The 27978-nt window shown below is 45.7% G+C and overlaps 1 protein-coding gene across 2 annotated transcripts; it reads right to left on the minus strand.

The window, feature by feature from the left end:
- Positions 1-505: 505 nt before the first annotated feature.
- On the minus strand, positions 506-27312 carry LSM12 (LSM12 homolog). Of its 2 annotated transcripts, XR_014772803.1 has the most exons (7): positions 27055-27312; positions 24838-25099; positions 22694-22827; positions 4868-4977; positions 3341-3467; positions 2440-2636; positions 2092-2177 (listed from the first exon to the last, which is right to left on the minus strand). XR_014772803.1 is itself a non-coding variant. In XM_084748142.1 (6 exons), exons 2-6 carry the CDS (start codon positions 24959-24961, stop codon positions 2085-2087), a joined length of 588 nt encoding a protein of 195 aa, XP_084604268.1. In that variant the 5' UTR covers positions 24962-25099; positions 27055-27306; the 3' UTR covers positions 506-2084. The 2 variants fall into 2 exon arrangements, 1 of the variants encoding a protein (XP_084604268.1); XM_084748142.1 differs by lacking the exon at positions 2440-2636 and having other exon boundaries at positions 506-2177; positions 27055-27306.
- Between the last annotated feature and the right edge of the window lie 666 nt (positions 27313-27978).

Below are 27978 nucleotides of genomic sequence, written 5' to 3' on the forward strand. Positions count from 1 at the left end.
GTGGTTAAGAGTACTGACTGCTCTTCTTGAGGACCCAGGTTCAAATCTCAGCACCCACACAGCAGCTTACACCTATGTCACTCCATGGTCTGACATCCTCACACAGACATATATGCAGACAAAACTACTGATGCACATACAATGAAAACAATGTCAAAGAAACAAAAACTTGTGTGTTCATGTGAGTGCGTGGCATGAACTGCACGTGGAGACCAGAAGACAGCTTTAGGAATTGCTCTCCTCCCTTATGTGGGTTCCCGGACTCAAACCTGGGTCACCAGGCTTGTACAGCAAGTGCTCTTCCCTGTTGGCCCCTCACCCTGGATCCCTCCTTACAGGGAACCTTACACTGCACTTCTGGATGAGTCCTCAGCGATAAGAAGAGTGGGAGAAAAGAATAGCAGATGCCCTAAAGAGAAAGGCTGAACTCAGCAGACACACCCTCCTCCACATTTCAGACCTCACACTTGGGGTTGCTAAAGCATACACAAACCTGAGACATGAGTGATGGTTAAAAAAATTTGGGTTTTATTGTTTTTGCTAAACAATACTAAAAAAAAAATTTTTTTTTCCATTTTGAAGGCAGGGCTTGAATTATTTAATTTTGATCCATTTATTTAATTAAAAAAAAAAGGAAGGGAAAAGAGATCATGGCCAAAAATAAACATAAAAAAAAAAAAAGAAAAGAAAAGAAAAAAGAAAAAAAGAAAAATTAGCCCCACCCTACCCCCAAAGCTCTAGCCAGTCACATGAGCATCACCTTGTCCCACTCAGTGCCTGATGTTCAGGTGGCGGCACTCTGCCCCATGAGACTGCCCTGGAGGTGCAGGGGCAACAAGTACCTTTTCGGCTCTCAGCAGGTTAGTCAGACCAGGCAAACTGGTGGGCTAAAGTCCAGAAATTCTTTCCAGGTTTTCTGCCCATTGGCTGAGCACATACAAACTGTCATCAGCTTGTAAGGTTCCAGGGGGTAGGACGGGGCAGAAGAGCAGGAGGATGGTAGAAGAGAAACTAGAGGTTATTCAAGCTTTTTCCTGGGCTAGAGGCTCTGGACATAGACTTAAGAAAGGTTGGGGTGGATGGAGTCCAGGTATCTTAGAAGAGAAAATCAGCCCGGAGGAGGAAGAGATGTGCCATGCAAGCGAGTTCTTCCTGCAGAGGCACAGGGGGAGGGGCGGCTGACTCCCGAGTAGAGGGTGCTGAGAGTTCATCTAGTACCATGAAGACAAAGGCAGAAGGAGTCCTGAGGTTGGGACCAAATGTGAGACAGGTACATACAATTAAGGACCAGAAAGCCACCAGGACCCTCAAGGCCAAATCCCGTCTGCACACTGGCTCTGCAGGGCTGCAGGAGATCCTCGCTGTGAGCTAAGTCAAGTTAATCGTCGGGCTCTGGGAGGAAAGGACAACACAGTTTTGTTTTCACAGGCATGAGGTGGGAAGAGTGGCCATGATCTAGTAAAAAGAGACCTGCAAGAAGCAGAAAATACTTAGAGAACATTTTAATATATATTTCCATATATATATTTAAAGTTAAGAAAAATAAAACTAATTCAAGCCATGCCCTGTGCAAAAAAAGAAAAAAAAAAGTCAAAGAAAAAAAATTTTTTTTTAAAGTGAGACCTGTCTTCTGCTCTGGCCTCAACTTTAGAATCACAGTCAGCTTGTTACTTTTATTTTGGAAGAAAAGATGTAAAAGTTTCTTTCAATCATTCAGAAGGCAAGTATATCCACTTATAAAACAGAACGGCGGACACAGACGAGGGAAGGAGAGTCACAGGTGAAGGGCAGAGTGGAAAGGAATTTGCAAAAATAAAACTAACAAGATGACTGCTCCAGAAGGGGCTATGAAAAGGACATGGTTGGCCGAAGTCTGTTAGTCAAGTAATGATTCAACTTTTAAATTATTCTCTTGCTCTTTTTTGTTGGGTGTTTGTTCAAGTCTAGGTTTTTTGAAATGCTGACTCTTTAATAAGAGTCAGCAAGAAACATAGGATCCCTTCCCTCCCCCGGCCTGCCTCCGCTGAAGCCACCGCCACCACGGCTGTGGCTGGGTGCTGGAAGAGTCCTCCGTGTTTGTGGACTCAGGATGACAGGGCAGCCTCCTTCTGTGGTTGTTGGGCTTGTGAACGCTGCAGTATCTTTTGGCTTTCCACATCTCTAAAATGTTTTTCAACCTGCAAGAGACAGACCAAGCAGCCAAGTTAGAAATGGAGATGGGGCAAGATCTCCTGTCTAACCTGAGCCAGGCTCCCCAGGCCTGGCCTATGCCGTCTCCTGCGTCCCCACCTGCAAGGAAGGCAGGTGCCTCTCAGCCACATGTGTGCAGCTGGGCTAAGACTGGCTTAATATTGTATCTATAAACTAATACGTAATAAAATGAAGGGTAAGTATTACAACCAAAATTCTTTGTTCCTATTTTAAAATTATTATATTTACTTTTAGTTACGTGTAGTTGTCTATGTGCATGCACGTGTGCACGTGAGTGAGAGAGTGCAGGTGTCCGGGGTCTTGAGTTTAGAATACAAACAGCTGTGCGCTGCCTTACATAAACGCTGAGAACAGAATTCGGGTCTTCTAGAAAAGCAGGAAGTGTCCTTTACTGCCAAGCCATCTCTTCAGCTACCTCTTCTTTTCTGACATAAATACAGAAGAAAAAGCTACTGGAGAGGAAAATCAGTCCTGTTATACTTTCTAAGCCCATAACGGTGTTGACTGAGAGACGGCTGCGTGCTTAGAGCGTTTGTTCTTACCGACGACCCGGGTTCGGTGCCCAGCACCCCATGGTAGCTCACAGCCAGCTATAGTTCTCGTTCCACAGAACCTCATTCCTCCTCCTGACCATCATGGGCAACAAGCTTGTACATGGTGCAATCTCGTATGTGTGTATGTGTATATATTTTGCATATATACACATATATGTATACACACCCATATATGCAAAACACACCCATGAAATTAAAAAAAAAAAAAAAAAGAGCAAAAAAGCCCAAACATACAAAGATTTTTTAAAAGTGATTTTTGTTTTTTATACAACTGTTATACTATAGAAAATAAAGTAGAACCTACGGCCCTCAACCTCCAGTAAAGAACATGCCTGGTTCAGAGTCTACACCACGGAATGGTTGAATTCTGTAATCATGTGGTGTAGACACAGGGTGACTGCTCACGCGATCGCATACCACCAGGTCCCTAGCTCCACATCATCTAAGACACAGCTGCAGAGCCCAGTGAGCAGGGCTGTTGGCAGCACCGCAGGAGCACAAGTGTTCTGCTCTGCAAGAGAGAACAGAGGCCCAGGAACCCTCCTCTCCAAAAGGTTCGTGGCTCCTTTACTTACTATTTTGCGTACATGGCTCAGTGCACTCCCCTCTTTGCCTTTACAATTTTCCACTTGATATGGGGGTGTAATAACAACTTCTTCCATGACTACGATGTTCTTTTCTTGCCATTTACAGTCTTTAATGCTAGAAAAAGAAGAAGATAGGTGAGTGTAACATCTGGGAACATCTCATACCTCCTGTATAGGGAAAAACTAACTTCAGAGCCAGGCACTGTGGCGCACGCCTTTAATCTCAGCACTAGGGAGGAAGAGTCAGGTGGATCTCTAAGTCTGAGGTCAGCCTGATCTACAGAGTGCGTTCCAGGACAGCCAGGGCTACACGCAGGAACCCTATTTTGGAAAGATAATTAATTAACTGCAAACTATTCCTAGAAGGCTGACTGCAAGTTCTTAGCTTACTATTCACCCAGAAAGAGGAGCCAACAAACATTCCCTGGGCATGGCTGGACAGGAAAGCAATGAAACTAACGCACATTGCCCTAGGGAGAGGCCAGAACTGTTAGCCTGAAGCACCAGGGGCCTGGAGAACTATACACTATTTGGTGGCAGTCTCAGAAGCTCAAGCCAAATTATAAATGAACAACCAGGCTTAGGCCACTGGAACTGACTTAGCAGCCTAGAGCAGAGACTAGCAACTACTTTGCAACCTGGGTCAGACCATGAACAGATACAAAGCTCTGCCAACAGATGACACATATACAAAGGGCAGATCTGTTCCCCACTTCTAGAAATTCAATAATCTGTATTTTGCTTCCACCAGCCTGTACCCTCAAATATGCAAGCTGTGCTACAGTGGCCTAACTCAATTACCACACAGCTAGACACCTGTCAGGCCAGGAAGATCCATTTGAGTTCGCACATGGGGAATCCCAGGGCAGCTGACGCTATTAAGAGAGTTCCTTCACATACCTGGGCATGCTCAGATACACTCGGGCCCAGACAGTTCGCCTGCCAGCTGCCATCTGTGCACCAGACCCTGGGTGGTTAAATAGGGTAACAGAAGGCAGCAGGGGGGTTGAGGTGGGTGTCAAATGTTCCAGGTTTTCAACAGTAAGGGAAGCTAGGAGAGTCAACTGACTTCCGCTGTGACAACATGTGTTTGAAGAGGAGGGAAGAAGGTAGCCTTCTGTTCTTCCTAACTCCTGGTGTTTGTCCCAAGGCAAACTTGGGAAATGACATAACTTCCCTTAATGAAACCATAAGCTATTTAGGGAGAAGGACGGCAATAACAACAACAAACAGGAAGCCCATCGTGAGCTCTAAATTATGGATTACTATTACTAGGGATTCTACAAGACAATGCAACCCCAAATAAGAAATTGAAATGACTCAGCTTTGATCACAGTACTGCCCTGTGTAAAGGGAGCTCCCAGGCCACATCTCCGGATACCAATGTGCTGCCAATACCTACCCCAGCTTCCCTGGCACACTTTCAGGAAGACAAGCACCCAGAAGCCCTTCATCAGACAGCAGCCAGCCAGTATCAGCACTAGGAAAAGGAACCCCTATGCTCTCCCAACTCACGTCTTGTGAATGGTCTGGAAGAGCTGCTGGCCCTCCAGGGAGACACCAGCGCTGATTGCATAGGCCTGGCTCAGCTTCTCCTCCTTCTCCGTCCGTGCTTTGCTGGCAAGCTAGGGTGAGGGAGAAGAAGACGACTCAGAAAAGCTGTTCTTTCCAACTCAGGACCTTAAACTAAAGGTCAGAAAAGACTGGTCTGGAGTCACTTTGATTAGAGATCCAATGAAACCAACCAACCAACCAACCCCAAATACAGCCTCTCTAGCCACTGCTTGCACTTCCTGACAAACACCCCCCTTTTCTCTCCTCTTCCTGAGGGCCTCCTATGTGTTAGACACATGCTGTGCTACTTTAGGGAGCATGAAAACACGAGACAACTCCAGTGAAATCAAGCATGGTGACGTGCAGTACAGCAGGGGTTGGGGACGGTTATGAGAGGTGCCGGCCAGAGGAAACCACAATGCATGCACTTAAAGAAGAGAAAGCACCCATCCACTACTGTCTAACTAAAGCCTCAGGGTTAGAAACTAATGTGCACTCTCACTTTCACAGACCAAGAACCGAGGCCCAGCTTGTCCAGCACCTATGCTCACCTAACAGCCGAGTCTAAAGCAAACCTAACCTCCCTTCACCTGAGCTGAGGGCAGCCCTGCCCCACTCTATTCTGAAAAAAAAAAAGGAATAAACTCTACTTCGTGGCTGGTCCTTCACTGCCCCCTGGTGTTCCAATCACACACTGATCAAAGAATTCTAGTAAAATCTGGTAACCTACTAAAATATAAGACTACTTCTGACAGGGTGGGTACCCTGTCAAACATGTATTGTCCCACCATATATGACTGCTTGCTAAATAACACAAAACAAATGTGTTATACAAGCAGTTAAAGAAAACAGGCACAGGGCTGGGCGAGATGGTGCAGGCCTTTAATTCCAGTACTCAGGAGGCAGAGGCAGGTGGATCGCTGTGAGTTCGAGGCCAGCCTGGTCTATAAAGCGAGTCCAGAACAGCCAATGCTACACAGAGAAACCCTGTCTTGAAAAAAAAACAAAACAAAAACAAAAACAAAAAACAAAAAAAAGAAAAAGAAAAAACAGGCAGGAAAAGCAGTCCCATGAACACAAACAGTAAAGTCTGGTTCATACTTAGAACATAAAGAAGCTGCAGCACACTAAATACACAGTAATAAATAATATGCAAACCTAGAGAGCTACGCTCACACCGCCTATCATTTTAGCTCTTCCAGATAAAAGCAGAAAGCACGACAAACCTCTCTTGTGACTTAAAGCCAGAGCTCACGTGGTCACCAGATACGAACAGGCACAAACACAACAGGCAGCAGCATAGTAGTTATCTTGCAGGCCTGGCTGCTGTTTTGGTCCCATCAAAGCTACAGCTTCACAGGGGAAGCAATGTGCTCTGAGCAAGGCAATCCCAACTCAAGTGAGAGAGCCTGGAGCTTGGAAACAGAACTTGTATGGGAAGAGAACTGCTGGTGTGTATTTTAAGCAACAAGCAACGCCTTTTCAGGAACCAAGAAAACCCTGGTAACCAACCATGAGGGGTTTCCTTGAGTCTCGCTTTCCAAACCATGTCTCAGAAAATGAAGTCTCCAAGGTAAGGAGGATAAAGCAGGGGCAGTGGCACTTCTCGGAGCCACCAGGCCCAGGCAAGAGCTCCTTCACTGTGCTACCCTGCACCTCCTCAGTAACAGACTCAACCACTCTACCTCAGTTACCTGCAGCTGGGTTTTAGACCCCTTGGCTTACTGCATATCCTTTCTTTTTTTCTTTCTTTTTCTCTACATAATAACCCAGGCTGTCCTAGACTCACTCTGTAGACAAGGCTGGCCTCAAACTCAGAGTTCTGCCTACCTCTGCCTCCCAGAGTGCTAAGACTGCAGGCATGTGTGTGCTACCACGCCCGGCTTGTGTTCTTATGCCAATGTAAAAAAGGCTTTAAGAATACGCCTTCACCAGAAAGTTGTACAATGGGGTCAGCTTCTCTGGCAGATTCCTCAACAAGGCTGGGGCTGTAGCTCAGTTGGTACAGCACTAGCCTGAGCCCTAGCAATGCAGGGACTAGGGAATGGTGACAAAGGCTAGGACCAAGGATAGTCTCAGCTATACAGCAAGGTCCAGGACAGCCTGGGATACGTCTGTGAGATCCTGCCTCATCTCAAAAAGGCCCAACCAATGAGGCATAGAGAGATTGTTCCCACAAAAACAATCAAGGTTTGTGTCTTCTCCTCAAAACTATGAGTCAGAGGAAGACACCGGTTGACTTTGCTCTGCATCAGGAAGGAACTCACATAAAACACAGATCAGTCGTCTGTAGAGCAAACAAGCATCATTCTTTCACCTTGGTTTACAAATAAATCTACATATGCCTACATTACTGTAAACTGACGGGATGCTCCGGTTACTCCAAATCAGCAAACTTACTGTTATTGACTTGAGACCAGAGAGGACTGTAATAGTCATCTTCAGAAGCAAAGGGGCCCAGTGTCTCTCTTGGGTTTGATGAGATTTTTTAATGATTTTTATGTACATTGGTTTTTCCAGACAGAGTTTTCTCTGTGTAGCCTTGGCTGTCCTGGACACCCTTTGTAGGTCAGGCTGGCCTCGGCCTCCCAAGTGCTGGGATTAAAGGCATGCACCACCACGCCCAGCTTGATAGGGTTTTAAATATTGATAAGAATTCACTGACACGCCCAGGCATGGTGGCTCCCATCTTTAATCCCAGCACTTGGGAGGCAGAGTCAGGTGGAGCTCTGTGAGCCAACCTGATCTACAAAGTGAGTCCAGGGCAGTTGAGGCTACACAGAAAAACCCTGTCTCAAAAAACAAAAATTAAAAAATAAAATAAAAATTGACTATCACCCACCCTATGCTTATTAGCATAGCTAGCTGCTGGCTTTGCTACCAAGCACTAATCAGTCAGCACCTCAAAAAATAAAAGCACACCCGGCTCAGGCAAACTTAAAGCACAAACTCACAAGTACATGTCACTAACAGTGTGTGGCTTAACTGAAGGAGACAACTGACAACCTGCACTTGCTCACCCCCTTTCATTGTCTATTATTCCCACTAAAAACACAGTAACTTCTACAAACCAGAGCTTCCTTCTGAGGCCACTTTCTAAATAACATCTTGATGTGAACAAAGGAAAGAAACACACAAAGAACATCAATATTCAGTGGCACTGGGCTGATAAGATGGTTCAGTGGGTAAAAGTGCTTGCTGCCAACCCCACTGACCTAAGTTCAATACCCAGAATCCACACAGTGGAAAGAGAACCACCTCCTGCAAATTGTCCTCTGACTTCCATACGCATGCACACGTGCACCCACATACATACAAAACAGATGTAAACAATTAAAATATGTATTGAGTCGCTCCTAGCCAAGGGATGTAATAAACACCAGGGTATCCACATAGCCCTTTGTGTACTTAAAGTGACATATCTGGGGGGAAAAATTCACAGCAAGAAAATCCAAGTAGCAGGGCGGAGAAGCAGAGGCAGATGGATCACTGTGAGTTTGAGGCTAGCCCAGGTCTACAAAGTGAGTCTAGGCCACCTAGAGATGCACCTGTGGGGGGAGGGGAAGGAAACAAGTACTATGTATTCATCTTGTTGCCAGCTGAGCCGTCTCATTTCCATACATCCTAGAAAGCACAGGTGCTGTGGCGACTCCAGAGGGATTCCTACTGCAAGCACTTAACTTCTGAGACAGCTGAAAGGACAAGAGAAGCAGAGTCCAGGGAGAAACCTGCTGCTGCGGTGACCTACTGACTTCACTGCACCACCTGCAGCTTGCCTTCCTTCTGTATTTGGGTCTTGTAAGCAGCTGCCCTTGCAGAGGGGTTAGGAAGCAAAGCAGCTGGTGCTACCTGCAAGCCTGACAGGGAAAAGGAACAGACCATAGTAGCTAAAAACCTCACTCTTGGCCTTTTCATATTGGAGGCATGCTCTTAGGACCCCTTCCTCCTTTGAATGTAACTTTTTTTTTCCCGAGACAGGGTTTCTCTGTGTAGTCTTGGCTGTCCTGGACTCGCTTTGTAGACCAGGCTGGCCTCGGAACTCACAGTGATCCACCTGCCTCTGCTTCCCAAGTGCTGGGATTAAAGGCGTGAGCCACCATGCCTGGCTTGAATGACTCATTTTTACGTGTATGGGTATTTTGCCTGCCTGTCTATATTGTGCACAAGGAACATGCATAGCGCTCAGGGGCCAGAAGAGGGTGCCAGATCACCTGAGACTGGAGTTACAGACAGTTGTGAGCTGCCATGTAGGTGCTGAAAACTGAACCTGAGTCTTCTGGAAGAGCAGCCAGTGTTCTTGACCACTGAGTCATCTCTCCAGCCCCTCAGAAACTCCTCTGATGCAGGGTCTCACTGCATGTAACACTGGCTAGCCTAAAAATTGCAATCTTCCTGCTTGCTTCTGCTTCCAAGTGGTGGGATAACAGACTTGTGCTACCTCACCCATTGGAAATCCTCATTCTTAGCTCACAACAAACAAGCTCTCGCCTGGCGTGGTGGCACACGCCTTTAATCCCAGCACTCGGGAGGCAGAGGCGGGCCGATCACTGTGAGTTCGAGGCCAGCCTGGTCTACAAAGTGAGTCCAGGACAGCCAAGGCTAAAACAGAGAGACCCTGTCTCAAAAAAACAAAAACAAAAAAACCAAACAAGCTCTCAAAAGGTACTTTCCAAATATCAATACCTTCCAAATATCCTATGCCTAGTTTCCTATGCAAGCTCCTGCCTGAAAGTTTGAGTAAAAGTCTGGGGAGGAAGGCTGAAATGGCATCACTTGAGCCCAGAAGTGCAAGACCAGGCTAGACAACATGGCAAGACCCAATCTATTTAAAACGTGTGCAAGCAACCAAGGGGGGTGGGGGTGGAGATATAAAAAGATCTCCTTACAATCCTAGACAGCTGGAAACAAATAAACAAAAATACAGTGCCGCATGTGAAATTGTGTCCTAGAATAAATACATAATGCCGACTGAAACAGGAATGGTAGAGCCAAAAACGCCTGGCAATGAACACTAAAATTCTAAGATCCAAAAGTGAGCGACAATTTATGCCCAGCCACCAAGACATGATTAAGCAATCCTCAAATAATCCTATAAAATAGGGATTACTCCCATTGGTAGATGAAGAAACTAAGGTGCAGCCGACAAAAAAAATTATCCTAAATTACCAAGCCCTAAGTGGCAGGATCTAGATTTGAACCTGGGCAGGCTGGTTCCAGAACATTTTTTCTTCTAGTGCTCGGGATAGAGCTCAGGGCTTCATTCATGCTGGTGAAATGCTCTACCCCCAGCCCCAGAGTAAGTATATGTTCTTGACCTCTGTGCTGTATCTCCTAGTGTCGCCAGCAAGAACTGTAGGGCTAGTGAAGCAGATGGCTCTGTGGGTAAGAGCACTTGTCACCAAGCCACGTGATCTGTGAAGGAGAGCAACTCCTTTAAGCTGTCCTTTGACTTCCACTTGAGTTCTCCATAGCAGCATGGGGGTGCCCCAAATACATGCATACAATAAGTAAACACAATAGAACTTATATTTAAAAAGAAAAATGAAATCTAGCCTAAATTTAAAACATAAAAAATAAAAGGAAAACAAAGAAAAAAGTGGAATCTAGCCATGCTGAAATGTCAGCACTTGGGAGAGTAAAGCAGGAGTGCTCCGCATTCAAAGCCAGCTTGGCTACAGCGTAAAATCCTGTCTCAAAAACAAACACCACAAGACAGTGAAGTTAGTTCTGTAGGACTAACATGGTGGGAACAGAAAACTGACTCCTTTCACCCTCACTATGCGAGTGAACAGGCCAGGCATGGTGGCGCATGCCTTTAATCCCAGCACTGAGGAAGAGGCAGGCGGATCTCTGTGAGTTCAAGGCCAGCCTGGTCTACAAAGGGAGACCAGAATAGCCAAGGCTACACAGATAAACTCTGTTTCAAAAAAAAAAAAAAAAAAAAAAAAAAAAAAACCTAGGAGTGGTGGCGCACTCCTTTAATCCCAGCACTCGGGGAGGCAGAGGCAGGCGGATCTCTGTGAGTTTGAGGCCAGCCTGAGGTGGGAAAAAAGTCTTTTGCTAAAATTAATGGGTTCTGGGGAAGCACAGCAACAATGCCTTCAGTTTTGTATCAAACAATGAACCCACCAGGCTCCATCAGTAGTTCCAAACCCATCTTAGCAGGAGGATTGCTGTGAGTTCCAGGACAGCTCAGTCAACAAAAGAGTCCAGGACAGGCTACACAGAGAAACTGTATCTCAAAAAACCAAAACAAGACCATGGTGCAAACACTAACTGACACTCTTTCCTCTGTTCAGCCCGTTGCCTTTGCAAGGCACTCAGTAACTTATTTTCTCTTAAATAAAGAGAATGTATGAAATCTCCTTCAGCACTTCAGAACACAAATTCTGTGATAGCCATTTATTTCAGCTGATAAAAATAGGTATGTAGCTGGGTGTGGTGGCACACACCTTTAATCCTAGCACTAGGGAGGCAGACACAGGTAGATCTCTTTGAGTTCAAGGTCAACCTGGTCTACAAAGCTAAATCCAGGACAGCCAAGGCTACACAGTGAAACTGTCTCGAAAAGAAAAAAAAAAGGGGGTGGTGGTATTTGTCACTGAGAACTACCATTTCTTGAGTCTCCAAGACTAAAAGCTAAGTCCAAGGAAGCCTCCTGCACTAAGATGCATTAATGCTTTGTTGTAATGAACACCACAAACCCAAGCTGCTAAAGACACTGAAATCCATCTGGGGCTACCACATCATTAAGGACCAGGTTTCAGTCAGCCACTATATATTACACGAAAAACTTTATCTTTAATTATTTTTTTTTTAAAGCCCATCTTAGCCCGGCATGGTGGTGCACATCTTTAATCCCAGCACTCGGGAGGCAGAGGCAGATGGATAGTATACCAGGTTAGCTGTAACACACTGGACAGGCATTAGATACTGAGTTTTGGATGGTTAGTTTTTCTTTTTTCTTTTCTTTTTTTTTTTTTTAAAGATTTATTTATTGTTTATACAGTGGTACACATATACACCTGCAGGCCAGAAGGGGGCATCAGGCTTCATCATAGATGGTTGTGAGCCACCATGTGGTTGCTGGGAATTGAACTCAGGACCTCTGGAAGAGCAGTCAGTGCTCTTAACCTCTGAGCCATCTCTCCAGCCCCAGTTGGTTGGTTTTCAGACAGGGTTTCTTTGTATATCAAAGCGGCTGGCCTTGAACTCAGATCCACCTGCCTCTGCCTCCAAGTGCTGGAACTAAAGATTCGTGCCACCATGCCTGACTTTAGATAGTGGTTTTTGTTTTGTTTTTTTCCAGACAGGCTTTCTCTGTGTTTAGCCCTGTCTGTCCTGGAACTCATTTTGTAGACCAGGCTGAGATCCACCTGCCTCTGTTGGGATTAAGGCATGCGCCACCACCACTCAGCTTAGATACTGTGTTAGTATTATGGGCACAGAAAAGGCAATTCATAGGTTGTTTTAAAAATTTAAAAAGCTATATAATCCAATCCCTTTAGCCAATGAGCTTATTGCTTCTCCCTTTTCCATATAAATTTTATTATATGTTTGAGGTATATAATGTTATTTAAAAAATAGTAAAAGGCATCACTATTAGTGGCTAAGTTCACATAGCCAAACCACACTTGGTAATGCACAGCTATACTCTTGGCCCTTAGAAGGTGGAAGCAAAACTATTATGAGTCCCAAGCCAGCCTGGGCTATACAGCAAGACCGTTTCAAAACACTGAACACCACACAGCCATCACTCTATTAGGAACTCATCTTGTATTTTCTTTCTTTCTCCACCCCCCCCCCTTTTCCATCTTGTATTTTTTAAATACAATCCTAAAAGGAGTGATTAAAAAAAAAAATAGCTATGTATGTTGACCCAAGTCTATAATCTCAGCATTCAGGAAGTAGAGGCAGGAGGACCAAGTGTTCAAGGCCAGTGTTGGCTCCACAGTTAGACAGGGGTGACTGTGTGTCCGTGTGTCCACACGTGACCACAGTATGCCTGTGGAGTTAAGAGGACAATGTAGGGGAGTTCTCTCCTTACACACCCACACACTCACATACACAGAGTGATACACACAATAAACAATAACATAACAAAAAGCTACCAGGTAGAGTGGCAGACACATGTGGTTTCAGTCACTTTGATGAAAGTAGACGCAGATTCTTGAATTCCAAGCCGCCTCAGCCACACAGTGGGGCATCTCATAAACAACAACAAAAACGCTGAGAAGCTGGCAACACAGCTTAGCAGCCACTACCAAGCCTTACGACCTGAGTGTGCTCTCCAGGACCCATGAAGAAAACCAGTTCATGAAAGCTGTCATATGATCTAGCGCACACAACCTCATACTTACACAAATGTGCACAAATTAAAAGCAAACAAGTATATGATGCACACTATAAAAATTCATGACTTTCTTGTCATATGAAACAGAGCTGAGCTGCAGACATAGCTCAGTAGTACAGCACTTGCCTAGCATACATGGAGGCCTACAAACCCCCAGAATCACAAGTGTTTTGTGCGTTCTCCAAAAGAAAACAGATAATGGCTTTTAACAGTCTCTATAACACCTCTAGTTTAGCTCAATGACAGAAAAGACAGAGAAGCTAAGCAATGCTGCTCATTTTCCAAGGTCACATATGAGAAGCCATCACTCGCCAAGCTCACTATGCCAAGGGTCGATGAACCACAACTAGGAGCAAAATCCAGCCAACTACCCACTTGAGATTAATTTTACTAGAGCACAACCTTGGCCATTTGACTACATGTAGTCTACAAGGCAACATTGACTGGTTCTGTCTTAATAGAGGATGGTTCACAAAGCCTAGAAGAGTGGCTGTCTGACCCTTTCCAGGGAAAGCACTGCTGCCCACTTCTCTGTGCTGCTGTTAGAAGCCTCTCACCCCTGTTGCCGTGGATCTCACTTAGCACGCATGAAGGCCTGGATTCAATACTCAGAATACTCAAAAAATGCTGCTGTCTCTCTAATACTCCCAGCAAATACAAGATTCCTTAGGGCATGTCTTAACCATGATGACATTTCCCAGTAACTGGAAAGGAAGGAGAACAAGAGAGAAGGTGGACAGTACCAATTATAAAGCTAACAGTTCCCAGCAGTTCAATGACTTACATGGTCACCCAATTCCTCAGTAGTCCTTCCAGAGCACAGCACACACATCTGACCCCAGCACTAGGAGGCTGAGCAGAAAGACAGCAAGCTGGAGGATGGCTTGGGCTTTATCACAAACTCATGTCCCCACCTAAAAAACCGCAGTTCTCCAAACACTCCACATTCTCCCGCACCATACTTCTGGTCCAGTGTGTGGGTCCTCTCACTGCCCGCCTCCCTAAGCTAGCCTAGCCCCTCCAGTACTAGAACGAACTGCATTCACTTGTTCTTTGCCAGAAAACTAAGCCAATTAGAATGTCCTCTTAACACTAGAAGCAATACCATCACTGGATCCACCATAAAATCCATACTTTAAACTGTCACCTCTGGGTCAAAGAGGTGACTACGAAGTATTTTATTGCCCAACTCTTGTCAATTACATTGGCTCACTATTTGTCTTTTCCTGCAGACAGTGAGTTCTTTATCTCTCACACATGATGCTGAAAGGCCTCTTGGTAATTAGTGGCCTAAGGAGGGCCCTGCAGTCAGCTGGCTGACATGCCCTGTGGCTGACGTGAGTCACAAGCTCCTCTGCCACAGTTCTGTCAGGCTGACCCTAAAGTCTGAATGACAGGGAAACTGATCTTCAAAGACCAAGTGTTTCTTAAATGGCAGCCAGTCACTACCTGTGTGACACTATTCACTTCACATGACCCTTGCCATTCAGCAGTGGTGAGCTCTTCTTCTCTACTTCCCAACTGCATCTCAGACACATCCAAGACAGTCTCTCCTAGAACCAGGTATGCACCCTACTGGTCAACTAACTACCTTATAGATTACAGCCTCTAGGAGCCAGGAGAGTTATATCCAACAGCAAACTTTTCCTTGGCTAGGGGTTTGGCTCTATGGAAGAGCATATGCTGGGTATATATGAAGGCCCTAATTTAATACCCAGCCCTCAAAGTGGGGAAACTGCTTATTGCTCAAGATCAGTGGCTATTTCCTATCCTTCATGTATATACTCTCCCCTATGTACCAAATACACATACCAAAGAGATAGGGGTGGGATTCTTGCATAATATGTATGAGGCCCATAGATTTGATTCCAAACACTGTGAAATAAAAATATAAACTTTGCCGGGTGTGGTGGTGCATGCCTTTAATCCAAGCACTCAGGAGACAGAGGCAGGCAGATCTGAGTTCGAGGCCAGCCTGGTCTACAAATTGAGTATAGGACAGTCAGGACTTTACAGAGAGACCCTGTCTTGAAGAAAAAAAAAAAAAAAAAAAGAGGGGGCTGGAGAGATGGCTCGAGCACTGACTGCTCTTCCAGACAGAGGTCCTGAAGTTCAATTCCCAGCAACCACGTGGTGGCTCACAACCATCTATAATGTGATCTGGTGCCCTCTTCTGGCCTCCAGGGGTACAAGCAGACAGAGCAATGTATACATAATAAATAAATCTTTAAAAAAAAAAAAAAAAAAAAAGAATATATACTCATAACTAAATGGAGGGAGACCAGGGACACCTCTGACCCTACTTGGTATTCACACCACACCACACCTGAGCAGGTGACCACCACTGTCAAGATGTGGTAAAGGGAGGAAGGGTAGAGAAATGGCTCAGAGGTTCAGAGTACCGGCTGCTCTTCCAGAGGACTCAGATTCAACTCCCAGCATCCACATGGCAGCTCACAGACCTGTCTATAACTCCATTTCCAGGGCTTCTGACACCCTCACACAAACATATATGCAGGCAAAACATCAATAAACATAAAAAATAAATTATATGCCAGGCGGGGTGGCGCATGCCTTTAATCCCAGCACTTGGGAGGCAGAGGCTGGTGGATCACTGTGAGTTCCAGGCCAGCCTGGTTCAGGATAGCCAAGGTAACACAGAGAAACCCTGTCTCAAAAAAACAAAACAAAACAACAACAACAAAAAAGGCTAACACAGAGAGACCATCTCGAAAAACAAACAAAAAACAAGCAAAAAACAAATACATACACACATATACATAACAGTAAAGGGAATTACTACTAATGGGAGATTCATAAACAGGCCACAATCTAGCAACTAGCAACTACCCAGATTTGGGGTGTTAGCCATCAAATCACCAGAAAATATAAGGTTATGTTGAATCTTAGCTGTGTAGCTGGTAAAATTAAAATTAGGCCAATTTGTCCTTCATTGGAATACCATACTTAAAAAGTAAACAGTTGGTTTTTAAAAAAGAAATCTGGGCCCAGCAGAGGCAAGCAGATCTCTATGGCTATGAGACTACACATAGAAACCCCTCAAAGAAAGAAAGAAAGAAAGAAATCTGTCTTTTCCACACTCTCAGCTTTATCATTACCACCAGACCCATCTCCAGATTCCATTTTTATTCACTGAACATCTTTGCCAGGGACTGATAAGCAATCTGAATTGTCTGTCAGTCACAGATTAGGCATGGGAAACTGGTCAGAAATAGATCTGGCCTTTAATCCTAGTACCAGGGAGGCAGAGGCAGGCGGATAACGGTGAGTTCAAGGCCAGCCCGGTCTACAAAGCAAGTCCAGGACAGTCAAGATAACATAGAAAAACCCTGCCTCAAAAAAAAAAAAAAAAAAAAAAAAAGTAGGGGGTGGGGGAAAAAAAAAGAAAAGAAAAGAAAAAGGGGAGGGGAGGTGAATCCTTAACTTCTATTACCCTTAGATCTACATTTCCCATCTAACACACCAAGATGGTAAGAGACTGACATTGCGGGGAGGTAAAGAAGAAGAAAGAAAGAAAAAAAAAGACTGACATTGCATGCAGGCACTGGAAGCTTTCATTTTCTAGGCATGTTCTATCTGCAGCCCATGAGCTACATGTGTCCCAGGACAGCTATGAATTGGGCCCAACACATATGGAAATGAGGTCATTATCACAATGTCAAAAGGTTGGACACCTGACAAAATACATGTGTTGGCCTTGGCTGGGTCATCTCCCCCTCTCCTCCCCCCCTTCTCTCTCTCTCTCTCTCTCTCTCTCTCTCTGGCTTTTCCAGACAGTGTTTCTCTGTGTAGCCTTAGGTATTCTAGTCTGGCTTTGTAGACCAAGCTGGCCTCCAACTCACAGCAATCCTCCTGCCTCTGTTGGGATTAAAGGCATGCCATCACACCCAGCTCTGGGTCAAGTCTCTTAATTCCACAGCCTTTTGGGAAAATCACAGGTACGTAGGTTCTGTGGTGCTCACCCTGAAGGCCAGTACTCAGGCAGCTGTTTGATGAATTTACAACAAATGGTAACATTGTCCTAGTTACCAAACAAAGTCTCCATCCTTTATACAGTATTTGTGCTAGCTAGTACAAACTCAACTTGGACAAGCAAATCCTAGACTCTAACTGAATGACATCATTGCTTTTAGCTGTCTTCCCTTGCCACATTGTTCCCAGTCTTTGGTCTCAAAATCAATCCAAGAAGTATCAATTGGGAGAGCAAAAGCTGGTATTGTGGTGTACATCTGTAAGCTCATCACTCAACAGGCTGAGCCAGAAAGTTCAGAAATCTAAGCCTTGCACCTGGCTACACAGGAAATGATACCAAGGGTAGTGGATGAGGAGGCTAGGGATATAGCATGCTCCAGGTCAAGATTTGATTCCCCAGTACTCTTAAGTCAGGCATGTTGACACATACCTGAAATCCTACCTTGGGAGGTAGAGGCCGGAGGAGCACAAGTTTGAGATTCATCCTTGATCATAGTGAGTTGGAGGCCAGTCTAGACTACATAAGAACCTGCCTTAAAAAAAAAAAAAAAAAAAAAAAAAAAAAAAAAAAAAAGCTATTGGGATTCTCAGCCAGAGGCACGTAGGTCTGTGAGCTCAAGGCCAGCCTGGTCTACAAAGTGAGTCCAGAACAGCCAGGGCTCTGTTACACTGAGAAACCCTGTCTTGAAAAACCAAAACCTTTGGCTGAGCATGGCAGCGCACACCTTTAATCCCAGCACTCAGGAGGCAGAGGCAGGCGGATCGCTGTGAGTTCGAGGCCAGCCTGGTCTACAAAGCGAGTCCAGGACACCCAAGCCTAACACAGAGAGACCCTGTCTCCATTAAAACAAACAAACAAACAAACAAAAGCTACAGAACTGAATAATCTGGACCTCACTGATTTTTGACTGGCTTTTGTACATTTCTTTTACTTGAAGACTCTATCAGAAAATTCTGAACACTGTAACAGGGTACAATGTTACCACAGAGAAGATAAAGTTACATTCAAGAAGACTCTGAGCACTTCAACACTTGCCCAGCACTCTCTGGGCCTTAAATTTAAACTTCATCCAACCTCCTGGTGCCCAAAGACATTCAAGACTTCTCCGCTCTACAATTCCACACTATTGCTAGGGTTAGACATAAGAATTCTTAGTCTAGTAACCTGCTAATATAATGCAAACTGGCTCATTTCCAGAAGTCACTAGTTTAAACCATCTCTAGTTGAGCTATTATTAAGCATTTCCTTTAAAAGTTCAACTCTTCCATTTCCTGCTGGGCTGGTGTGAACAGCAGTCTGATCTGTATCAAGGCTTACTTAGGCAGAGAACACTCACTATGTCAGCAAGATGAGACAGCATACATGCATCTCCACTGACGTCGCTAAGTGCACACAGCACTTGCTCCGCAGACTATAAATCCCTGACACGCCGGGCGTGGTGGCGCACGCCTTTAATCCCAGCACTCGGGAGGGAGTCGCAGGCGGATTGCTGTGAGTTCGAGGCCAGCCTGGTCTACAAAGTGAGTCCAGGACAGCCACGGCTAATCCAGAGAGACCCTGTCTCAAAAAACAAAACAAAACAAAACAAAAAATCCCTGACACCCTGGGCTGCATCAGCTTCTTTCCAGGCCATCTCAGAACTCTGCTTCCCTCCCACATGCATAAACAACCCTCTAACAGTAGACAGGTTTGGGGAGGGGGCGTTGCCAGGTATGGTGGCACATACTCAGCACCTGGGAGGCAGGAGTAGGAGGAGCTCTATACATTCAAGACCAACTTGATTTGCACAGGGAGTGAGTCCTCAACTCAAGAATAAACAAACCGCAAGGCCCTGTCCGTGCCATGTAAGCACTCCGCCACTGAGCTCAATCCAAGAACTTTTCATGTCACTCAAGCAAGGTATAACAGCCACTCCTATCTTCAGTACGAGCCCAGGAGGCAGTCACCTGAGTCAGTCTCCAAGGAGGAATGGCAAAGTATTGAAAGGCTGGTTTGTAAAGACGGCAGACAGTTTACTCATAAACACCTCTGCAAATGAAGAATGCAATGAATCCAGAGGCAACGGAACCTCCAACCTAATTTTAGTTCCTGATTTTTCTTCCTATGAAATCTTTTTCAGACTAGGCATGTGAGCTATACAGACAGGTCTAAGGAAGAGAGTTCTGGTATTCCCCAAGCTAAAATACTTTGTCTTGCTTATTTATAAAAGTGGGGTAAAGGCGTGGTGGTGCACACCTTTAATCCCAGCATTCAGGAGGCAGAGGCAGAGGCAGGCAGATCTCTGAGTTTGAGGCCAGCCTGGTCTATAAAGCAAGTCCAGGACAGCCAAGGCTACACAAAGAAGCCCTGTCTCAAAATACAAAAAGTAGATAAACAACAATGTTGCTAGTAATTAAGACTAACCAGCAAAGCCTAGTGGTGGTGCATGTCTACCTTCTCAGTATTTGGAGATTAAGGTTCAGAAGTTCAAGGTCATCTTGAGCTAGAGTGAATTTGAGGCCAACCTGGGAACCATGAAAAAGCAAAATAGAGCTGGCTGTGGTGGCACATGCCTTTAATCCCGGCACTTAGGGAAGCAGAGGCAGGAGGAGCTCTGAATTCTAGGCCAGGTCTACAAAGCAAGTCCTAGACAACCAAGGCTACGCAGAGAAACCCTGTCTTGAAAAACAAACAAGCTCAGTGTGCTGGCACGTGCCTTTAATCTCAGCACTCGGGAGGCAGAAGCAGGTGGATCACTGTAAGTTTGAGGCCAGCCTGGTCTACAAAGTGGGTCCAGGACAGCCAAGGCTACACACAGAAACCCTGTCTTGGAGGAAAAAAGAAAAACAAACAAAAAATCCATGAGCTGTAAAGAAGGCCACCCAAAGAGCTCAATATTCTAGTAGGAGGCATCAACAATCTTTAAAAACTGGAACAGCCAGAATAAAAACTACCTTCAAGATGAAACCCTTCCAAACCTGTCCTTAGCCAAGACTAAAAACAAACAGGTGGCATTCCCCTGGAACCTGACAGGGCTACAGGTCTCATGAACTCCACTCACTACCCTCTGTCTACGGCTGCAACTGCCCAGGGCTTCCTCGCTCTGCTGAACTGTAGCAAACACATCGAATTCCCTAGAGGCAAGAGAATACGCATTATTATAAGACTCCTCTACAGGGAAAAACTTCCCCAGCAAGCCCAACTCACACACAACAAGCTGTCCATTAAACACATACTCTCTGCAATACACTCAACAGTCAAACTAAGGAAGCAGCTCAATGGTACAGTGCTTGCCTAACATAAGAAGTCCCAGCTCTAAAATAAAAAAAAAAACATTGGCTGAGCGTGGTGTCGCAGCCTTTAAATCCAGCACTCTGGAAGCAGAAGCAGGCGGATCGATGAGTTCGAGGCCAGCCTGGTTTACAAAGCGAGTCCAAGACAGCCAAGCCTAACTAACACAGAGAAACCCTGTCTCGGAAAACCAAAAACCACTCCTGAATCTTCACCCATTATGTACAAATATCCACATCACGTAACTCTAGGTCAATGGGAAATACCCCTTACTATCTCCACCACAACCAAAAATTGGCACAGACTCTAGGTTTACAAAGGGGGTGATGGGGAATGATAGCTAGAGAGGGATCCGCTGAAGCGCTTGCCACACAAACAGGCCATGATTTCAATTCCTAGGACCCCTGTACAAGGCTGGGTGTGATGGCTTGTGTCTGGACTCTGTGCTGTGGGGAGGAGAGACAAACAGTAGCCTGGAGCTCTCTGGACAGCCAGTTAGCTGAATCAGTTAGTGTCAGCGTCAATAAGACCCTGACTCAAAAAATAAAATAAAAAGTCAAAGAGGAAGAAATCCTATGTCAACCTCTAGCCTCCAAAATATTTACAGAAGTGCTCTTTATAAAGGGCAAACGCAAGCTCTCAAATTAAGATCAGGCCAGGTAGAGACTGGATACTTAGTGGTTAAGAGCATTTGATGCTCTTCCAGAGATCTGAGCACCTCTTTCAACTAGCCCACAGTTGCTATTGGTCCAGCTCTAGGGCATCCCATGCCCTCTTCTGGCACATGAACATACACACACAACATACACATCGGCGGGGCATGATGACACATGTCTTTAATCCAAACACTTGAGAGACAGAGGCAAGTGAATCTCTATGAGTTCAGGGCCAGCTTGGTCTATATCAGCAATTTCCAAGCCAACCAGTGATACACAGTGAGACCCTGTCTGAAAATAATGACTAAACAAATGAGTAAGTTGTTGTTGTTTGTATACTGTTCTGACTTAGAATCTGCTATGTAAACCAGACTAGCCTCAAATTTACAGTAATCTTCTTGCCTCTACCCTCTGCATACTGGGACTACAACATGTGCCACCATGCCCAACTTCCAGGACACTCGTCCTTTTTCCTTTTCTGTCAGGTCTCCTGTATTCCAGGTTGGCCTCAAACTCATTCTGCAGCTGAGGATAACCCTGGACTTCTGACCTTCCTGTATCTACCCCCAGGGGCTGAGAGTATAGGCATATACCACAGGAAGATATTTTTCTTTTTCTTCTTTTTTTCTCCCTGTTAACAGAGCACTGGCTGTGCTGTCACTCTCTCTGTAGCCTGGGCTGACCTTGACCTTACAGAGACCTGCCTGTTTCTCCCTCTCAAATGCTGAGATTAAAGGTGTGGCACCACCACGCCGGCTCAAAGATATTTCTTTAAAGTATAACAAAGATATTCAGAAGTTTGTTTTGTTTTTTGAGACAGGGTTTCTCTGTGTAGTCTTGGCTGTCTTGGACTCGCTCTGTAGACCAGGCTGGCCTTGAACTCCTGATCCACCTGCCTCTGCCTTCTGAGTGCTGGGATTAAATGCGTGTACCACCAGGCCTGGCAAGATACTCAGAAGTAAAGGGAGAAAATTTACATAAATTTACTTTAGAAATGATACCAAGCCAGGTATAGTGGTACTTGTAATTTCAGCACTTTAGAGGTATATTCAGGAAGATCTGGGTTCAAAGTCATTATTACAAAGTTTACATTAACAAGTTCAAGGCCAGGGTAGGCTCCCGGAGACCCTGCCTCACATAAATCAAAGAAAGCAAGGAGAGAAATTTGTAGTGCTTGCCTAGCATGCAGGAGGCCCTGTGTCTGATCCCATCATAAAGCAACTGGGTGTGCTAGCACATGCCTGTAATCACAGCATTAGGAGGCAGTCAGGGAAATCTCAAGTTCAAAGTCATCCTAGGCTATATATAAAGCTCAAGGTTAGCATGAAGCACATGAGAACCCGTCTCAAAAAGGAAAAAAAGAGAAAGTAGTCCCCACCTACCCCAAAAAAGACAGAACAAGCAATGATAATCAAAAACAAAAACAAAACAAAACATAGCAACAACAACCACCAAAAGTTGAGGAGACCCCTTCCCCACACTTCAGACAGCTAGCCCTGTCCCTGCGTCCTTACCTTACTAACATTGAGTGAAGCTAGGGGAGGAGGGGTTTCTGTGCGATCATTAATTATTTCCACTTCTGAAACATACTGTAAGTTTATAAGCAAGATGTCTGCGTGGTTGGGCTTTCCACTGGAAGAGGGACATTCTGTTGAGAAAATAAGTTAAGGAAACAGGACAAAGGCACATTGCACAAGGAGTATAGAAAGCAATACAGGCAGCAGGGCAGTTGTGGCACACACCTTTAATCCCAGGGAGGCAGAGGCAGGCAGATCTCTGAGTGTGAGGCCAACCTGATCTACAGAGAGAATTCCGGGGCTACACACAATACCAGTTTATAACAAAGGCATCCCTAAGCAAGCCTCACAGGAGTCCTAGCTCTCTTCCAAAATCTCCCCAGCAGGGTGTGGTGGCACACACCTTTGACCCCATCACTTGCTTCTCTTGCATTGAAGCCAGTCTGGTCTACAGATCCAGTTCCAGGACAGCCAGGGCTTGGTTGCACAGAAAAACCCTGTCTTGAATTTAAAAACAAAAACCAAAAAAATCTCCCCTATCATCTTGCTCCTGCTCAAATGCATAACCAAAAGATCTCAAGTTTTTCAAAGACACATATAGCCAGGAGGGTTTCTGTCTCCTCAGGTTTTATGGAGAGAAATGCAATTTTTAATGTTGTATGCACTATTTGTCTTGAACTTAGGAGCCACACAGTCAGTGCTCTTGGGTTTGGGGGTGATACTCCCTGTATCTTCTCAATTATTCAGGTTTCATGGTTTTTCTCTTTTCAGTTTCTTTTTCACTCTTGAAATTTCCCAATTTTCGGAGGCAAAACCTACACTATTGGATAAAAAGAAACTGCCCAAGATGAGCTCTAAGTCACGCATCCATCCATTCATTTTCCAGCCATTTAGTTAAGACCCTGTTGTAAGTCAGATAAATATAGAGTAAGTCTGCCTTTTAAGACTCTTCCAACTAAGCCTCCAAAGGAAGAGGTTTTTCACCAAGTATGATCTCTTGTTTTTAAAAATAACACAAGAAAAAGGAACTATTCTTTTTGTATGAAGTTTATGGGGGGGAAATCTTTCTGAGCTAGAAATCTACAATTCATGATGAAGTTAAAAGGCAGCAGACTCTGTAAGACACTTTAAAGACAGAGGCTACCTTCTAAAAATAAATAAATAATTCAAGTAAATCCACCTGTAGCTCAAATAAAGGGGGCCGCCAAAGGGCATTTATTCCAATCAGGAAGTGTTTTTGTTTTCCAACAGTGAGTTTGCTGGAGTAATTCAGAACTCACTTCCACCCCAAGCGAGAGCAGGGCCACCTCCTTCATGCAGTTTAACACTGGTACTTTAAAAAGGGAGGACATTACTATGGAATGTGCCGAACTGAACAGGAGCCCACACTGTCATACATGAACGCCTGAAAAACGTGGCAAAGTCCTTTCCGGATCAGGCTTCCAATTCCAACACCCCCTCAACAGCAATTTTCAAATGGCCGAGAACCTCAAAACCAGCGCGCGCGCGCGCGCACACACACACACACACACACACACACCCCACTCACAATGACACCAAGCATTCAGGACCCCAGCACCCAGTTCAGATACAAACTCTGTCCCGCACTTCCTATGCCCTGATTGGCAAGGCCCATTTGACCACCATCCCACCGCCCTTTCTAGAACCAAATCTCATCGGCAGACAGCTCACTACTGAAGTCCATACCTTTGCCCTACCCCTAGGAGCAGTTCCTGACCCTACATACCCCTCCCCATAGCATTTTAGCGCTCCCCTCTCCAGCCCGGCTCCAACCTCCAGCCCACTGCCCACAGCTACCCCCTTTCTTAATCACAGAGTCCCCTTAACACCCCGTTCCCTCCCGAAAAGCCACCCGCGTGTCAAGCCCCGCTCCACCCACCAATCCTCAGTTAGGGCCCAGCTCCCATAAGGGGTGGGAGACCAGGGTCCCCAAAGTGGTCCGAAAGGCCCGCGGGAGGGGGAGGGGAACGCGGGACCGTGCGCATGCGCCCGGGGCGCCGCGGTAGCCGGTCGCCCCTAGGCCGGGAGAGGGCCCTAGCTGCCGCCGCCGTCCCCCGCCCCCCCCCCACCACCGCACCTACACGCCGGCCCGGCCACGGGGTCCACGCAGAGAAGGATACTTAGAGCCAGCATTTTGGACTGGTAGTCAAAAGCTACCACCTCGCCCTGCAGCCGCTGCTCCTGGCACGTCCGGCACGACACCTGGCTCCCAACGCTGAAGTACTCGCCCGGAGGAGCCGCCATCTTGGGAGAGCAGCCGCGGCCGGCGGCGGCGGCAGCAGCAGGCGAAAGCCGGGCCTCCAGTAAGCGCCGCGACGCGACGCACGGGGCGTGCTGACGTCACGCGCCGGGGCGTGGTCTGGAGCTGGGTGGGGCGGGAGCCTAGGTGGAAGAGGGAAGAGGAAATAAAGGGGAATGTGAGTGCAGTCAAAAATGTGCGGCCACGCCACGCGTCTGCTCGGTCAGGTGCTTGCAGGGCTCTTTTGGAAAGGCTAAATAATCTACGTGGAACGAAATGTTGAAAGGGAAGGCAAGTGGAGTCGGCTTAAACCCACACCTTGCACGGAAATGTTTAATGAATGAAAATATCCTCATTTGCATAGGAAGACCGAGGGAAGCTCAGACCACCTAACAGGATTCACTCAAAATGATTATAACTGATTACAAAGTAGTTGTACGAAAACATTAGCTACAAAACAAAAGGCCCTGTCGCGGCGGCACACACCTGTTATCCCAACCCTCAGACAGAGGAAGGCAGGTCTCTGAGTTCAAGGCCAGCCTAGTCTAAAAAGCGAGTCCAGGACAGCCAGGATTACAGAGAGACCCTGTCTTAAAAACCAAAAACAGCAGGGCGTGGTGGCGCACGCCTTTAATCCCAGCACTCAGGAGGCAGAGGCAGGCGGATTGCTGTGAGTTCAAGACTAGCCTGTTCTACAAAGTGAGTCTAGGACAGCCAAGGCTACACAGAGAAACCCTGTCTCGAAAACAAAAGCACAAACCCAAAAAACCATTAGCTGTAGAGTTAGGCAAACTAGAATCTGAGGCCATTTACCAAGTAATAAGACCTTAAGCAAACTATTAAACTTGATTATGTTTATTCAGTGGGATCTAAATACCATTTATTGAGCATCTGGCAATTCCTCAAGGAAGGAATCAGTATCCTCACTTTTTTTTTCTTTTTAAGATTTATTAATTTAGCCAGGCGGTGGTGGCGCACGCCTTTAATCCCAGCACTTGGGAGCAGAGGCAGGTAGATCTATGAGAGTTAGAGGCCAGCCTGGTCTACAAAGTGAGTCCAGGACAGCTAGGGCTCTGTGAAACAGAGAGACCTTGTCTAGAACCACCCTCCCCCCAAAAAGATGTATTATTTATACAGAATTCTGCCTGCATGTATGCCTGCACATCAGGAGAGGGTACCAGATCTTATTATAGATGGTTTTGCGCCACCATATGGTTGTTGTGAATTAAACTCAGGACCATTGGAAGAGCAGACAGTGCTCTTAATTGCTGAACCATCTCTCCAGCCCTCAATATCTTCACTTTACAAACGGAAAAAGAAAGTCTTAGCGGGCGTGGTGGCGCAGGCCTTTAATCCCAGCACTCCGGAGGCAGAGGCAGGCAGATAGCTGTGAGTTCAAGGCCAGCCTGGTCTACAAAGCGAGTCCAGGACAACCAAGGTTATACAGAGAGACCCTGTCGGGATCACAGAACTGGCAAAGCCATGATTTTGATTCCAACAAAAGTTTAGCTTAAGCCAGGCGTGGTGGTGCACGCCTTTAATCCCAGCACTCGGGAGGCAGAGGCAGGCGGATCGCTGTGAGTTTGAGGCCAGCCTGGTCTACAAACCGAGTCTAGGAATGCCAAGGCTACACAGAGAAACCTTGTCTCAAAAAAACAAAAAAATGAAAGTTTAGCCTATTTACTGGCCTATATTAAATAATAAGGCTTGCCTCATAAGGCTTAAGTGAGATAACACATATGTTCATGACATATAGGATCTAAATAAATAATAATTAGTCCCAGATCCTAGAATGCTGAGTAAAAAGAGGAAAAGCTCTGTGTAAGCTTTGAAATTTTTTGTTTGTTTTTTCAAGACAGGGTTTAAAAAAAAAAAAAAGACAGGGTTTCTGTTTAGCCTTGGCTGTCCTGGACTCACTGTGAAGACCAGTCTGGCCTAGAAGTCACAGCAATCTGCCTGCTTCTGTCTTCCAAGTGCTGGGGCTTTGAACTTTTTAAAACCTATCTTACTTGGTGTTCTTTAATGCTTACACCTCCCTTCCTGCCCACCTACCCTAGATAGGAGAGAAAAGAGGTTAATGGGAACAAGAGAAATAGACCTTTTTAAGGCTCAGTTCCTTGGAGAGATTCCACTGGCGTAGTTGGCAGGATTCCAATAGACCAGTTAAACAGCAAACTAGCAATTCAGCGAAGGTGACTGCAACTGCAGCTGCTGGAACCCAGAGTGGCAGCCAGAGCCGGAACCGGAACCAGAGCTTCCAAGCCCCAAGGCTTCTCTCTAGGAGTGTCTTGAAGTGGAGTAATGAACAGCCAAGGCCAAAAAGCCCTGCCTCTTGTTTTGGGCGTGTGTGTGTGTGTGTGTGTGTCCTCTCAGAATCTGTACTAGGATGTCTATCAGTTGGCAAAGACCACGCCCCGCAAGAGGCAGTTGCCTTTTCTCTCACAATCTGTTTCACCGTTGTTATACAAGTCTGTTTCACATCCCACACTTGGGATCAAAAAAACAAAACAAAACATGAGCCGGGCGTGGTGGCGCACGCCTTTAATCCTAGCACTCGGGAGGCAGAGGCAGGCGGATCACTGTGAGTTCAAGGCCAGCCTGGTCTACAAAGTGAGTCCAGGACAGCCAGGGATACACAGAGAAACCCTGTCTCAAAAAACCAAAAAAAAAAAAAACAAAACAAACAAACAAAAAAAAAAAAACATGCTTGCATCCACTACAGCTCTGGGATGTAGCTCAGACACAGAGCAGATCCCCGTTTCCAAGGTCTAGGTTCAAGTTTCAGCACCACTAGAAACCAGAAAAATATAAATAAAAAGGAGAGAGGGACAGTCAGGAACAAGGGATTGTAATAACGACAAAGACTCCCTCCCAAGGCTGTCCATCTGATGTTACAGTGCTTACTAACCTTATGGTAGGAAGTGTGCAGATGCATTTATTTATTTATTTATTTATTTATTTATTTATTTATTTTTGAGACAGGGTTTCTCTGTGTAACCTTGGCTGTCCTGGACTCGCTTTG

Source organism: Acomys minous, assembly GCF_964271855.1.
Source record: "Acomys minous genome assembly, chromosome: 12".
Lineage (NCBI taxonomy): Eukaryota > Metazoa > Chordata > Mammalia > Rodentia > Muridae > Acomys > Acomys minous.

Coding starts and splice junctions, on each gene's coding strand:
- LSM12 (XM_084748142.1), bottom strand. CDS start 24,961: ATGGCGGCTCCTCCGGGCGAGTACTTCAGCGTTGGGAGCCAGGTGTCG. Junction 22,828..24,837: donor GTCCAAAATGCTGGCTCTAA/GTATCCTTCTCT, acceptor TTTTCTCAACAG/AATGTCCCTCTTCCAGTGGA. Junction 4,978..22,693: donor CTTCACTCAATGTTAGTAAG/GTAAGGACGCAG, acceptor CCCTCACCCTAG/CTTGCCAGCAAAGCACGGAC.